We start from the raw sequence: 13,886 nt of genomic DNA, 5'->3' as shown, positions 1-13,886 counted from the left end.
GTGGTGAATGATGATATGATCAGCTTGGATTCGATCTAGATCTGACCACTGTTGAACACGTTAAGATTTTGTGCATTTTTATTATTATTTTTTTTGCTTAACTGATCGGTGATTAAAATTAAGAGGGGGTGTCAGAACCCTAAATTGTAATTTGAATTTCCCCTCTATCAAATATATGTAGATCCAGGTATGCGCACAAGGTGATACCGTCACGTTGTTTACTTCAATGTGAACAATTTTATAGTGCACATTGTTCAGTAAATAAAAATAATTGAAATGTAAATTTCTATCATTGACACAATTTTGTTTGACAATTTTTCCTGTGGTTGTCGAAAATATTACACTAATTTTGTTTTATTATAAAATGTTAGTCGCTATCGATTTCGGACTTTATTTCTCGTCCATCATCAGGCGATACCTCGGAATGGCTAAACGAATCATGGAATGTAGTGAAAGTATGTATTTACTGAATATTATTTTGAATCTGTATAATTTACGTGACGAATGATAGGCGTGTATGGTAAAATGAGGTTGGAATATTTTTTCATGTATCTCTAAACATGAAGTGGTGGGGGGTATTGAAAGGTTTCCCTAAAGAACACCCTGTATCTTCGAAACGGCTGAGACGATTTAAACAAACTCGGATTAGTTCAAAAGAGCTATTCTTCAGCTACAAATATTATACTATTTGAAGTTTTGTTAGTTTCACATATCACCGCTTGAGGGCTTTTTTCGACAATCCGACAGAAATGGTTAATTTTCTCAAACAAATTAAATGCATTGGTTCGATTTTTTTTCATGAAAAAGTAGCTAAATGACAATCTCGCGAAAACGGCACCTCGAGCATTTACGGCGGCATTAAAAGCTTCCTTTTTTAAATCGATCCACCTTAGGGCCACAAATTATATAATAAAAATAATTCCGGAAAAATTATCTTAAAAAAATAAAATTTTGAGGGTATAAAATTTTCTTTGGCCTAACTAAATTTTAGGTTAGGAACAAGATATCGAGATGCGGTTTTCGCGAGCTTGTTTAGGCATCATTTAGCTACTTTTTCATGAAAAAAAAATGGAACCAGTGCATTTAATTTTTTTGAGAAAATTAACAATTTCTGTCGGAATGTCGAAAAAAGCCCTCAAGCGGCGATATGTGGAACTAACAAAACTTCCAATATTATAATATTTGTAGCCGAAGAATAATTCTTTTCAATTAACACGAGTTTGTTAAAATCGGCTCAGTCGTTTCGAAGATACAGGGTGTTCTTTACGGAAACCATTGAATACCCCCACCACTTCATTTTTAGAGATACAGGAAAAATTGTCAAACAAAAAAGGTTCAGATTGTCGTCGTCTTCAAAGACCGGACATTTTTTTGTTAGGTTAATATAGCGGCATTCACAGAAAAATAACTTTTTAGATTCCAGATTGCAGTTACGCCCCCTAGCGGCCATTTCAGAAACTTAAAAATATTTTCCAGGTTTTTCTCGTGGCCGTTTTAGTAATAAATTTTTTTACCGCAAGCCTACGATGGACAGGTTCCCAGATACAGTACCTCGCATTCTTATTTGGCCACCCTGTACATACTGGGTGGTCCAAAAGTTACTTTCTTACGTAAATCTTTAATAATTTTTGAAAAAAAAAGATAGAAACCAATGAAATAAATTGCAAATGACAGTATATTTCATAGAAGTCCGGAGTTGTCTCCAATTTGCCGTCCGTTCAAAGTCGATAAAAGGTGGCTTTTTATGAATTAAAACATAAATTAATAATTATAATTGAGATAAACTATGGGTGGGTAACTTTTGCATCATGGGATGCCCTATTTAAATTAGTAATAATAAAGGAGACCTATAATTAAAACTTTCATAAAAATACATGATACTTTTTTAAAGGCTACGAGAACTTACGGAGATTGTGGGTTCTCCACCTCACCATTACATTTCTATTTTATATTTATAAATAATTTCTTTTCTTTCATATCTATTTATATTATGCGTAATTTTTTGTTCTATGGACAATATTGCAAGGATTTTGTAGTCTTAAACTCACTGTGGAGCGATATAATTTTTTATTAACTTCTTCTTGGAGAAGCTCCTTTCGCAACTATCAACACTAATAGCAATTTTTAAAAAACTCTTAGAGGAATTACAATGTTGGGTACAGTATTTTCCAATTTATACAGTTTTACAGTAGTGCCGCAACACTCGTAGTGATGCTCAACCCCCCTGGACTCGCCCTTGAAAAAATGATTAGCGTTGCCATGAGCAGATTGCGAATTGCGCAGTGAATGCGGTCTGAGAATCATTCACATTTTTCCTCATGTCTCCAAATATTCAATTAAATTCACTTTGTTATAGTGATATACACTGTGTCCAGGATGAGGATGTCTATCATGGGGATCTCCGAAACCATAGAAGATACGACGATGGTTAAATTAGAGAAAAGATGCGCAAACAGTTATTATCATGCTTTACACAAAACCGGAAAATTCCAATAACTTCCGAAGATATGTCAGAAATTATTTTTTTCATATGTTATCTGAACAGATCCAAACAAATAAAAAACACTTTCTCATTGCCACTTTAGCTCTACAAGACAGCGTTAAGAGATTTTTAATACAACGTTTCGTTTCGGAGAAATCATCATCAACTTTATTTTTTATATGGGCCGTAAAACAGTACACACTGTATTGAGTAGCATTTTTTATTACGAATACAACGATGTACCGCACACAAAAAAAACAAAAGTTGGAAACTGTTGGTTTCAACGGGATGGTGCACTCGAGCACATCGCCTTATTGTGCGAGAATACCTATCGGACATATTTTCCATTTGGTCCATCCAGGTACTTTAAATTTGGCAAAGTTGCGTATTTTGATACTTAACCAAATGCCGAATTGAAACTGAAAAAATTCCGACTATTTTCGGAAATATCCTGAAAAAACCAACTTTTGCAAAATCGTTTTTATTTTTTACTAAAGTTATTTAAAAACATATTTCAAAATAAAATATTATGGCCACTTTTCTCGTTTTTCTTATGGTTTCCGTTTTACTTTTTGTGTTATTTGATAGAGCATTTTTTTATAACCACGGCAGTGATTTTATGCAAATGCATGTTTTAAATTAATAATATGCCATGTGTGTGCTTTTGGATCTGGGCTGATCAACTTGAATAGAGTTCAAATAACCCAATTAATATTTGCATACTTTGCATATTTCAGTGCCCTTGTGCATAAAATATTATCAAGAGCATATTCAAGCATTTTTGATCCCTGTGTAGTTATTTCTAAAGCATTTTTGTCTCTGGCCTATTATAAAATTGCAAAGCAAGAAACTTTTGCGCTTTCCTGTTCATAAGTCGACGCCACGGGTTTTGTGCATCTTAGTGAGTCATAAAGTTTTTCTTTGGAGTTTTACGAAGCAGTACCTACTTGGTAGCATTTTCCTTCTCGTTGGTATCAAAGGGTAGTGTAAGTTGAAATTAATTAGTTTTTAGTTATATTTTGTGCATTATTTTTTTTTGAAAATTATACTATGAAGTTGTTGCAACCTGTTGTTTTAAATACCAAAATTTGTGGAAAAATTGTGCATTTTAAAAGAACATGATGCATATTTGGTGCATAATTATCACTATTTTTGTGCATATATATGCGCATATTTCTACATGTTGAAGTGCATATTATTCCTTGCCTTGTTTATAACTAAAAAATGTAAACATCACTATTTTTTAAATATTGTTAAAATACCTTCTTTTTTTGCCTGGCAAACTTTGTCTTGGGTAGTGTATTTTCGTAGTGTCTTGCGTTTATACGAATTAATAGCGCGTTGAATAATGTCCATAATAATGCCACAACATGTTTGACAATGGGGGTGGGGTAAAAGCATGTTTACCCTTCATGGTATTGTAATGAGGTCTCATTAAAAGGAATTGGTTTATACAAACTATAACTTTCCTCCGCGACTCCTTTTCGAAATCAGTTGGTGAGAAAGGAGGAGGGGGGGGGGGGGGGTCTAAACTGGTTTTATCATTCATGGTACTCTAATAAAAGGTCGCAACGAAAAGCGATTGGAACTTTTGTAAAAAAACAGACTATGTGGCTCAATGGTAGAGAGATGAACTACATAGCAGCAGATCAGGCGTTCGAACCTGGACTGAGGTAAGAATTTTTCATCTGTGATAAATTTCCTCAGATTCTTCCTACATGAATCCCGTACATTTTGAATGTTTGCCAGGCGGCCTTCACATGTTTCTCTGTAAAACATCCCCCCCCCCCCCCAATCATCTAACATTAAGGTAACCATCGATAAATATAGCATGCCAACCCAATTATTTATTTATTATTTTTTGATTTGTGCACAATTTAAACTTGTTAAGTGTTTCGGGTATAGTTTTTGCAATCTCTTCTCGAATATTGTTTCTGCGCTCCTCTAGAGTCCGCCCTTTATTAATGTAGCCTTCTCAAATAGCCCCACAGGAAGATGACAGTTTTGGGGATCGCGATCATATTCACCTTTTGTTCAAATTATTCCGATTTTTAAAATTGTTCAGATCCCTTAATTTCTACAACATTTTTTGGACCTTTCGAATACTTCGGATTTTGGATTCCTCTGATCTTGCAGAATCTTTAGATTGCTCGAATCTTACGATTCTAAAATTTTGGCACATCCACCAAATTCTTCATATTTGTGACTTTTTGGCAAAATAAAAAAGACGTACACCAGGATAAAGTATAAAAATAAGAGATTCTTTTAGTCGCAAATGGGCTCATTCTCTGAGAACAAGTGTCATGTCAAAATTAATGAATGTCGTCTGCCAAATGGTATTACAAAAAATTCTAATCCGAGGAATTGGGCCAAAATCTACATATGAATCTAAATTTTTAACTCTAATACTCCTGGGATAAAGGTCGCTCGAAATAATAAACAATTAAGACGTTGCTTAGGCTTAGAGAAACGACCACCGATTTACAGTGACGTGTTGGTTTTTTCACAGCTTGATTATGACGTCTTCCGTCTGTTGCCAAATATGTGTTTAGAGCTATACAAAAAGGACTGCGACTTATGCAATACGTTAATATTATAATTACACATTTAACCTCTAATTATCGCTACTAAACCCAAACATTCTGGCAACTGGTAAAGATAACGGAAGTATAAAGATCGTGATTCACGTGATTGACACGTGAGACGTCATCTCGACAACACAGCAAGTCCATTCTGACGTAACGGTGTAAACAAGATAGAAAAAAAAACGTTGCGAATTCTTTGAATGATACTAAAACAACAGTTCGTTATTTTAAGATGACCTACACTTGAGATAAATATGTAGATTATTAAGCACTGTTTAGTTTATAATTCAAATTCCAAAGTACACCTTTACACCGAAATCTGGAACTTTTTTGTCTTATAGTTATCCTTGTTCCAAGTAATTAGGATAGTGTACATACGAAAATGTTAGATAGATAATTTCTATGCCACCTGTGAGCGTAAAGTGAACTCGTTCATATCATCCAGTGGCGTAACCTCAGGGCCCCGCCCCGTATTGAACCATTTGAATTTCTAATGACAACCATCTTACAGATAATATAAATTAAAGTTCACTAGAAATACACTCCAGAAGATTCAGATTTTTTTAACAAAGATAACACCCTTATATCCATCTTCTGACGTTACTCGACTCAGACCCAGACCCAGACACCATAAAAAATAAGAAAATTCCAATTACATGGCACTAGGGCTCTGAACAAACATTAGGGCTTAAGATCTAATTTGATTTATTATTACATTTAGTGGATCGTGGAAAATTGATACACGTATTCTTAAGGATATAAGAAAGGTCTCTATTGTTTTTCGGCTACGTAGACGAACGGGCCAAAAAGTTACAGCCCAAACCTCCAAAAAAGAGTTTCTTCTTTTGTAATTCTTGTCACAAAGAACATATGAATGCCATTCCTTAAACCCCAGGTAACTACGCACATGAATAAACAAAATTGCGCATGCGCAACCCAACTTTTGTATTTGTGCAATCCCAATTTTTTTATCTGTTAAGATATTTAAATAGAAAAAATGCTTGTTCACGTAGCCATTGAGATCAAACTGAGCTTCAGCGTAAACGTCAAGCGTTAAGCAATTTACGTATCATTTATCAATAGGTACACATCAAAATCGTCATATAAACGATCGCATTTTTCATTGTCGCATACAAAGTACAAGAGTGAAGGAAAGTACGGATCATTCAAATAAACGTAATCTTATCAAATCGCGATGTTTTCAAAAAAGGTCACTATATGACATCTCTTCTAAGAAGTTCCTTTTTTATCTTCTTTATCCTCAAGTATACACATTTTGATTACGCCAGGGCAAATTACCTACACTTAAAAAAAACAGGCACCGAGTAATATCTCTGGGAATTGAGATAATAGCGATAAGACAACCAGTACAGTACAAAGAAAGATAAACTCTTAAAAACACTCACCTCAATGTTGGTTGCATTTCTGATATGATAAAGTTGCGTAACTGAACATGTATTGCAAAAATATTTCCTGTTTTGAAAAATGGTCTAACATACAGGTAATTTAGACATAAAAGGCTGATGAGACTCGAATCAGAACTTTTTTTCTTTTTTGGTTGTCGATTTCAGGCCCCGCCCCGTTACAAGGTATGTTAAGGTCCATAGTGATCCGATGGTGCCACATCATCTAACACTGAAATATAGGCCTGATGATGACAAAAATTGTCGAAATTGGTAGCCAAAAAAGAAAATAATTATTTATTGTTGTTTTTACTATTGGTACTTACTCACCAAGCACCAACAACAACACAAAAAATGGAGCAATTCCAGGAATTATATTTATTAAACAAAATTGGGCAACCATTGTTCATAATGATTGATTGTAACCCCAAGGAAATAATTTAAAGGTTCGTATAAATTTATACAATTATTAATGATGTAAAAAAATTACGCCAATAAAATGACGTCACCAAGTACAATTAAAATTATGTAATTTATAAATTGTTAGAGAACTTCGACCTTAGAAATTCAATACCATCAAGTCATTAATCTATTGCAATTGGCGGGTTCTTTTTGAGAGCTATATAAGATTAGGTAAATCTTCGACAATTAACACTCATGAATCATGCTATCTTATCTTCTACCTACGAAAAATGTCAGATGTTCTTAAATTTTCAGCATATCTTTATGCGCGAGTATATTTTACGTTTATTACCTAATAATTAACATTGGACGCCATTATGACAATAATAGGCAATTTCACATCACGGAGTTTATTCAACTTGATAGTTACGTAAAATTCGCTTGGGAAATGTCCGTTTTTAACTATAAATATTGTTTATATTCGGGAAAACCAGCCGGACTATTCAAAATTGCCAGTAATCGTTCTTCTCCATTAGCTGCACCTATGCTTCTTATTCATCCTTCTCCCAAGCTCCCATTGGTACATATTTTTTGGTTCTTTGATTCCTAATAAATGTTAAAAATTTAAGTAAGAAAAAAGCCTTTTTATTAAATTTTTAACATTTTCGTGTAGTAGGCGTTGAAAAAATGTCAAATTGATTCATTGATGGTTCCTTTAAAATTAAATGATCATATTGTGCCATATATTGTTGTATACTCAATACAGTATGTACTTTTTTTCCGGCACATATAAAAATATGAAGTTGATGATCGTTTCTCAAAGACGAAACGTCGCCGTGAAAATCATGCAGAGCTTAAAATCTGCCTATGAGGAAGTGTTATTTGTTTTTTGATATCTTTTCTAACAAGATCAGAAAAAAATAAAAAGGAATATGGTTAATTTCGGTTTTTTTAATATCTTCGAAACTGATCGTTACTAAGCTTTAAAATACGCAACTTTTTTTCTAATTTAACCGACAGTGTATTTCTTATGGTTTCCGATTTCCCCATGCCGTTCATTCTTATCTTGGACACACTGTATACAGTGTGCGCTACTTATTATGGGAACTGCTGGTTTCAACAGGATGGTGCACTCGCGCACAACGGCATAATCGTGCGAGAACACCTATCGGGCTATTTCCGGGAAAATGAAAAATATATTCTCGCATAATTAGGGCGATGTGCACGGGTGCACCATCCTGTTGAAACCAACAGTTTAAGTTTTATTTAAAGGCGATGATTTGTATACATTCGTAATTTTTATTTCTGTAAAAAACCTGAAAACCCTTTATTAGGAAGGTGAATATTGGGACAATACGGATATTGGATTGGTAGTCCCAAGCCGCGTCGCGTAAGTCATCACCCTGTATACATCATGATACGGATAATTTCTAGGAAAACAACTTCCACCAGATTGTAAGTAACGAATTCTTACTACCTTTATTCCTTACATTTGAATAAATTATTTTCTTATCGATATCACAAATTATATGCTCTAATTGTTAACATGTGTAACACACTCGGCCTTACACGGCTAATTTAATTAACGATGGCAATTTTAGATAAAGACCCAAACTATAGGTAGGTATGTATAGCTTTAACGGGAAAGCAAACAACCGGCAGTAAAATGATAATCATAAAAATGTCAATCAATTTATGGGTGGTTTTTGATTAGAAATAAAAACTGCTTGTGTTGCCGGGCAAGATAACGGATAACAGGACCGACTTTTTAAACACCCTTCCCCATTGCTACAAAATTCCATTTAGGGAAATGGTGACCGAGTGACTTCGGAACACAAAGTTAACCCTCTACCAAGTGTCAACGGCCTCCTTGCAGGGCGGGTTAGTGAGCAGAGGAAGAAGCGCCTTGTTGACTCGGAGGTGAGAAATTGACCCCTTGACCCCAAAGTCGGAGAAATTTACAAAGACTACCCGCATCGATATGGGGAAGATCCTATGTACATCTAGAAAAAAACACCCTGTAAGCTATTTTTTTAATGTTTTATGGTAGATGTATTTATTTGACTTTTACTTAACCCAGGATAAAAGATATAAAGCCTGGAATCAAAATTTAAGTAATCATTTTGCTTGCAAATGCCCAATTTTTCTTAAAAATCGAATTATCTTTAAAACTACTAGCTTTTCGGATATTAACCATATAATAAAAAAGACGTACAATTACACGTAGAATTCAAAAATGCATTCAAATACAGGGGGTTCTATTTAAAAAAATGTACTATATGGGCGCCCTACTTTGTGGGCACACCCTGTATAATTACAAATATTTTTAAAATGTGGAGAATATCTCTATCGAAGAATCTTCTGCAAGGCATTAATCGAGGCATTAATTTACTCCGCGCAATCGTTAACTCACCCTGTACAGTGTGTCGGCCTCGAGGTCGGCCTATTCTAGCTCGTAGCTCATAAATAATATTTAAAAACTATAGATGGTTGATGATAGGATTTTTTTTAATGTACTGGGTGTCCTATTTTTACGGTGTAAGTAAATAACTTTTTTTTTAACAAAGCACTGACGCTGGCCTTTGAGTGTCTGGGGAGGAATTGTTGGGGCGATGGGGAAGGTCCACAATTGTTTAATCGTAATCTCAATGGAGCTATGTTTCTTGCAAAATGACTTACCCGGACTATTAGCTGATGTATCCTCAATACGCAACAAATAGTGCGTGGCTACAACAGGATGGGGCTCCTGCACATTTTCGGTAGATGTAAGCGCATATCATAATGAAGCATTTTCCAACCAGTGGATTGGAAGAAATGCACTCACCGGGTGGCCTCCCAGGTAGTATTGTAAAATCCCCGCAATTTATTTATCGTTGGGCATATTCAAGATCTTTTGAGAATATTCGAGAATTTTCGGTAATAATCATCTTCTACAAAATATACTATTATGCTATACTAATTAAATTACAATACACCAAAGACCGAATCAATCATTGTTTGTTGAAAACAATACTGCACATCTGAGTTTTTAATTGTTTATTTAACGTACATAAAAAAGAAAAATTGCATGGTCTCTTCAAAAATAAGAACGAAAACTCAAAAACTTCACAAAAACCTAAAACATACACGAAGATGCAGAAAATTCCATGGTGCGGATCGTAAAATTTAATAATAAATAAATAAATATTCAATAATAGTAATGAAAGAACTTTCCCGAGAAGAACTACTGTCGGTCTGTCTGTCTGCCTGTACTCTCATTTCTGGGTAAAATGCTGAACCGATTGGAATCAAATTTGGTTCACATAAAACACAGAGCCAAAAAGCTTTTAGCAATATTGTCAAAAAATCAAAAAGATGATACCGTCGAACATAAAGGAGAACAGATGACATCCAAACAAATAAAAATATACAGGGTTTCTATTTTAAATAAGTTATTTATTGACACCGTAAAAGTGAGACACCCTGTACATTCAAAAATAATTTATATAGATGCGCAACCATCTATGACGTTTGCAGACAAGGTTTTTTTAAATATTTTTTACGAGGTATGAGTATGAGCTAGGAACAACCGACGCAAAGTTGCAGGACCCTGTAGATCAATTGTTGTAGTTTTTAGCGCATTTCCACAAAAATAAAAAAAATGCGCTATTGTGGCCACTTTGTCCGTCCGTCCGTCCGGCCGGCTGTCCGTCCGTCCGTCTAGTTTTGCGACGCTACTAGTTCTTTATCTTAAGAGCTATTGTTCTACTTTTTTCGCTATTTGGTTCGTTATGGTGTCGAGGCTTGCACCAAGGAAGGAATTTTTTCTGCATTTATTGCTAAAAAGTTATTGCAAAAAAACCAACAAACCGTTTTTTACATGTTCCATAATTTTACACTTTTGCCGTTTATTAACCATCCTAGAGATCATTTATAATTTTATATCCTTGTCTGTCGTCTGTCTGTTGGTCTGTCCGTCTGTTCCTTTGCCTGTCTGTCCCTCTATCTGTCCGTGTGAACGATAATTTTGTTTAGAAATGTCCGATCGCTTTTACATCTCCGTTAGTTATGAACTGAATTGCATGAAATTCAATATGGGCATAGCCTTAGCCATATAATACGCAATGCCAAAAGTTGAGTCGAATCGATTCAAAATTCACAGTGCCTTTTTCGCATCTCGACCATTTATAAACCGAATTGCAAACTTTTTTTCTTATAAAAGTATTTGAATGTAATTTGATACATACGCACTTGGAATAAAGGAAAATCAAACGCCAATTTCAAAATTTGGTTTTGCGCATGCGCAGTGCCAACTTTTTTATTTATGGAAGAATTTAAATGAAATTTGATCTTAGACCATATAGTACATGGACTGCTAATTGTAACTAAAATATGGTCAAGGACATCGCCTGGGTATGTGAGTTTCAGGGTAAACGAGTCTGTCCGAAGTTGTCCGATGAGACACGATTTGAGACTGTCAACCTATAAATTAACAAACGTCAATTAATTAATCGCGTAGATATCCCAAAAAAAGCAAACTTATTCTTATTTGTGGAGTGGACGTATAGCAAATAATGAAGAGTATTTAAAGCTTCCCGTACTACGCGGTTACTATAAAGATGCTCTTTAAGCGATCCTAGTGGTGTTTACACGACTTTAATTTACCCTGAGATTCACATACCCACGACTATAGTGCCCTCTATCCGTGACCATCCATTTTGTATTGAAAGCCTAGGGCGAATAGCAGTCCATGTACTATATGGTCTAAGAATTTGATACATAGGCGCTTGGAATAAAGAAAAATCTAGCGCCAGTTTAAAAATTTTATTTTGTCCATGCGCAGTGCCAACTTTTTTTTATCTATAGAAGCATTTAAGTGAAATTTGATACTTTGGCGCTTGGAACAAAGGAAAATCTAACATTAGTTTCAAAATTTAGGTTTGCGCATGCACAGTTCCAACTTTCTTATTTAGAAAAGCATTGAAATAAAATTCTTCTTATAAACTGAAATTGAAATAGCATGTCAAAAATGGATTGCTCATGTGCAACGCTATCTTTCATATTTGTGGCCCCATTTTTACGATTTTAACAGAAGTTGCATCTTACAAATGGGAAATGAATGCAAGTGGAAATGCGCTTTATGTAAATCGTTTACGATTACTTTTTAACTTGTTAAGTGCACTTGGCTGTCGTAGTAAAAAGTAGATTCAAATCAAAGTAAACTAGTTGAACTTGCAAGTTTAAAATATGTACCGTGTGCCCATTTTGGTTGAGACTGCAGTGTAACTCAGCAGGTTTTAAAGATAGAGACTTGCGATTTTCGCGACCCTGTTCCGCTTTTTTGTGAAACTTTTAATACCACAACCAGATTCAATCTCTCCGTTTCTTTCTGAGATACAGGGTGAATACGAAAAGTTTGACTTTTTGAGATGTTATCAAATCTTACTGCCCATGTAAGATAAAAAAAGGAAACAACTGTTTGCATTAGATATTTTTACGTTGAATCAAGTGGCGTAGTAAAAAAATTTTTACTCCCCCCCTCCCCCATATCTGAAATTTAACCCAAAATTGGTATTTTTAAATGCTGCACTCTGTACATCTTAGCGTAAATTTTTTACATTATTTTTCCTGATTTAATTTTGTATACCTAGATGTATAGTTTTGTTAATTTAGCCAGGAACCAAAAATAAAAACCTTATTTTTACGGTTTTTAAATAGTAGGCCATGGATTTATCGAGATTTTGTTTTGTTTATTGTATTGCAGCCGATACAAATCAATAAAAATGACTGACGATAGAAACGGCCATTTCAAAATTTTGAAAAATATGATATTTGTAATTATTTATATAAAAAAATATAGGTTATGACTTACGATACATCAATGTAATCCTAATCAGGAAAACGAATGAAAAAAATTGACGTTAAGATATATAGGGTGTTGCATTTAAAAAATACCAACATTGGCCCGAATGTCATAAATGGTCGTCCAAAAAACTACGACACTGGATTCTACATAAAAATATCTAAAATAGGCAGTTTTTACCTTTTTTCTATCTTACATGGTTGGAAGATATGATAACAGCCCAAAAAAAGTCAAAATTTTGAGTAGTAGCTAGAGTGATTCTATTTGTGGTACTAAGTCTCACAAAAAAATGGCACAGAGTCGCCAAAACCACATGCCTCTAATCCCTATCATTAAAAACAGCTGAAATTGACATACACTGCAGTTTCACCAAAATGGGACATACGGTACATTCGTATCCGTCCTATGTAGTCCTTAGTTTGCGGCATTTTATATATGGGCATAGACGGAAAAAGTGTAAATTCGCCTCTGTGCACAAGAGAACAAAAGATGTGGTTTGGGATGGAAATCTAAAGGAAACTGGGAAGTCACGAGAAATAAAGGTGAAGTCTTCAGAAAATGATGTGGACATGAGTCATCGTGGGACATTTGACCCTTTTATTTTTTCACTTAATTTCTAGTCTATTAACCCCCCCCCCCCTCATCGGTTTGTTATAAAAAAATGAAGGTGGTTTACCTACGGGGTACAGGAGGTTGTGAACCTTGGAAGAATTTTGGACATATCTTGATGTTATTAACTTTCTAAATATTTGTATATGGCCACAGGTAGTTCATTCATTATTTGATACATAGCAAAAGTAACAGATTCCTCGTTTCGCGGTTCCAAGGAAGACCGCGTTGGAGAAAACAGCTTTCATTGGTCCACGAGCTTCCATTTGAATCCGACTCTGCCCTGTGTACATTTGAGATAACAATTCACGCAAAAGTCGCTCATACGAATCGAGTGGGGTGGTGGTCCGTATTTAGTGGATTATGTAGGTCGATGCACGATAGTCGATACGTTCCACTCTTTATGTATTGATCTTCCGATTACAGCAGCAAAACGCCGCCGAGCGAGACTCGATTAATTTAGAACGTAAGATGCATGGTCACGGCTTCGGTTTCCCCTTGAAAGTTCATTTACTCGAATAGAAATGGCTTTCGAGCAATCGATTCACTATAATAAATTTCCT

The 13,886-nt window shown here is 34.8% G+C and overlaps 1 protein-coding gene across 1 annotated transcript in view; it reads right to left on the bottom strand.

The window, feature by feature from the left end:
- Nucleotides 1–367: 367 nt before the first annotated feature.
- LOC116169034 overlaps nucleotides 368–13,886 on the bottom strand; it is a 39,044-nt gene continuing 25,525 nt past the window's right edge. The window contains exon 3 of the mRNA XM_031485065.1: nucleotides 368–428. Within this exon, the coding sequence (XP_031340925.1) occupies nucleotides 368–428 (61 nt within the window). The remainder of the gene's footprint in view (nucleotides 429–13,886) is intronic.

This window comes from Photinus pyralis, unplaced genomic scaffold (genome assembly GCF_008802855.1).
Source record: "Photinus pyralis isolate 1611_PpyrPB1 unplaced genomic scaffold, Ppyr1.3 Ppyr1.4_LG4, whole genome shotgun sequence".
Lineage (NCBI taxonomy): Eukaryota > Metazoa > Arthropoda > Insecta > Coleoptera > Lampyridae > Photinus > Photinus pyralis.
The sequence above is the reverse complement of the archived record's forward strand: the minus strand, read 5'-3'. Positions and strand labels throughout refer to the sequence as shown.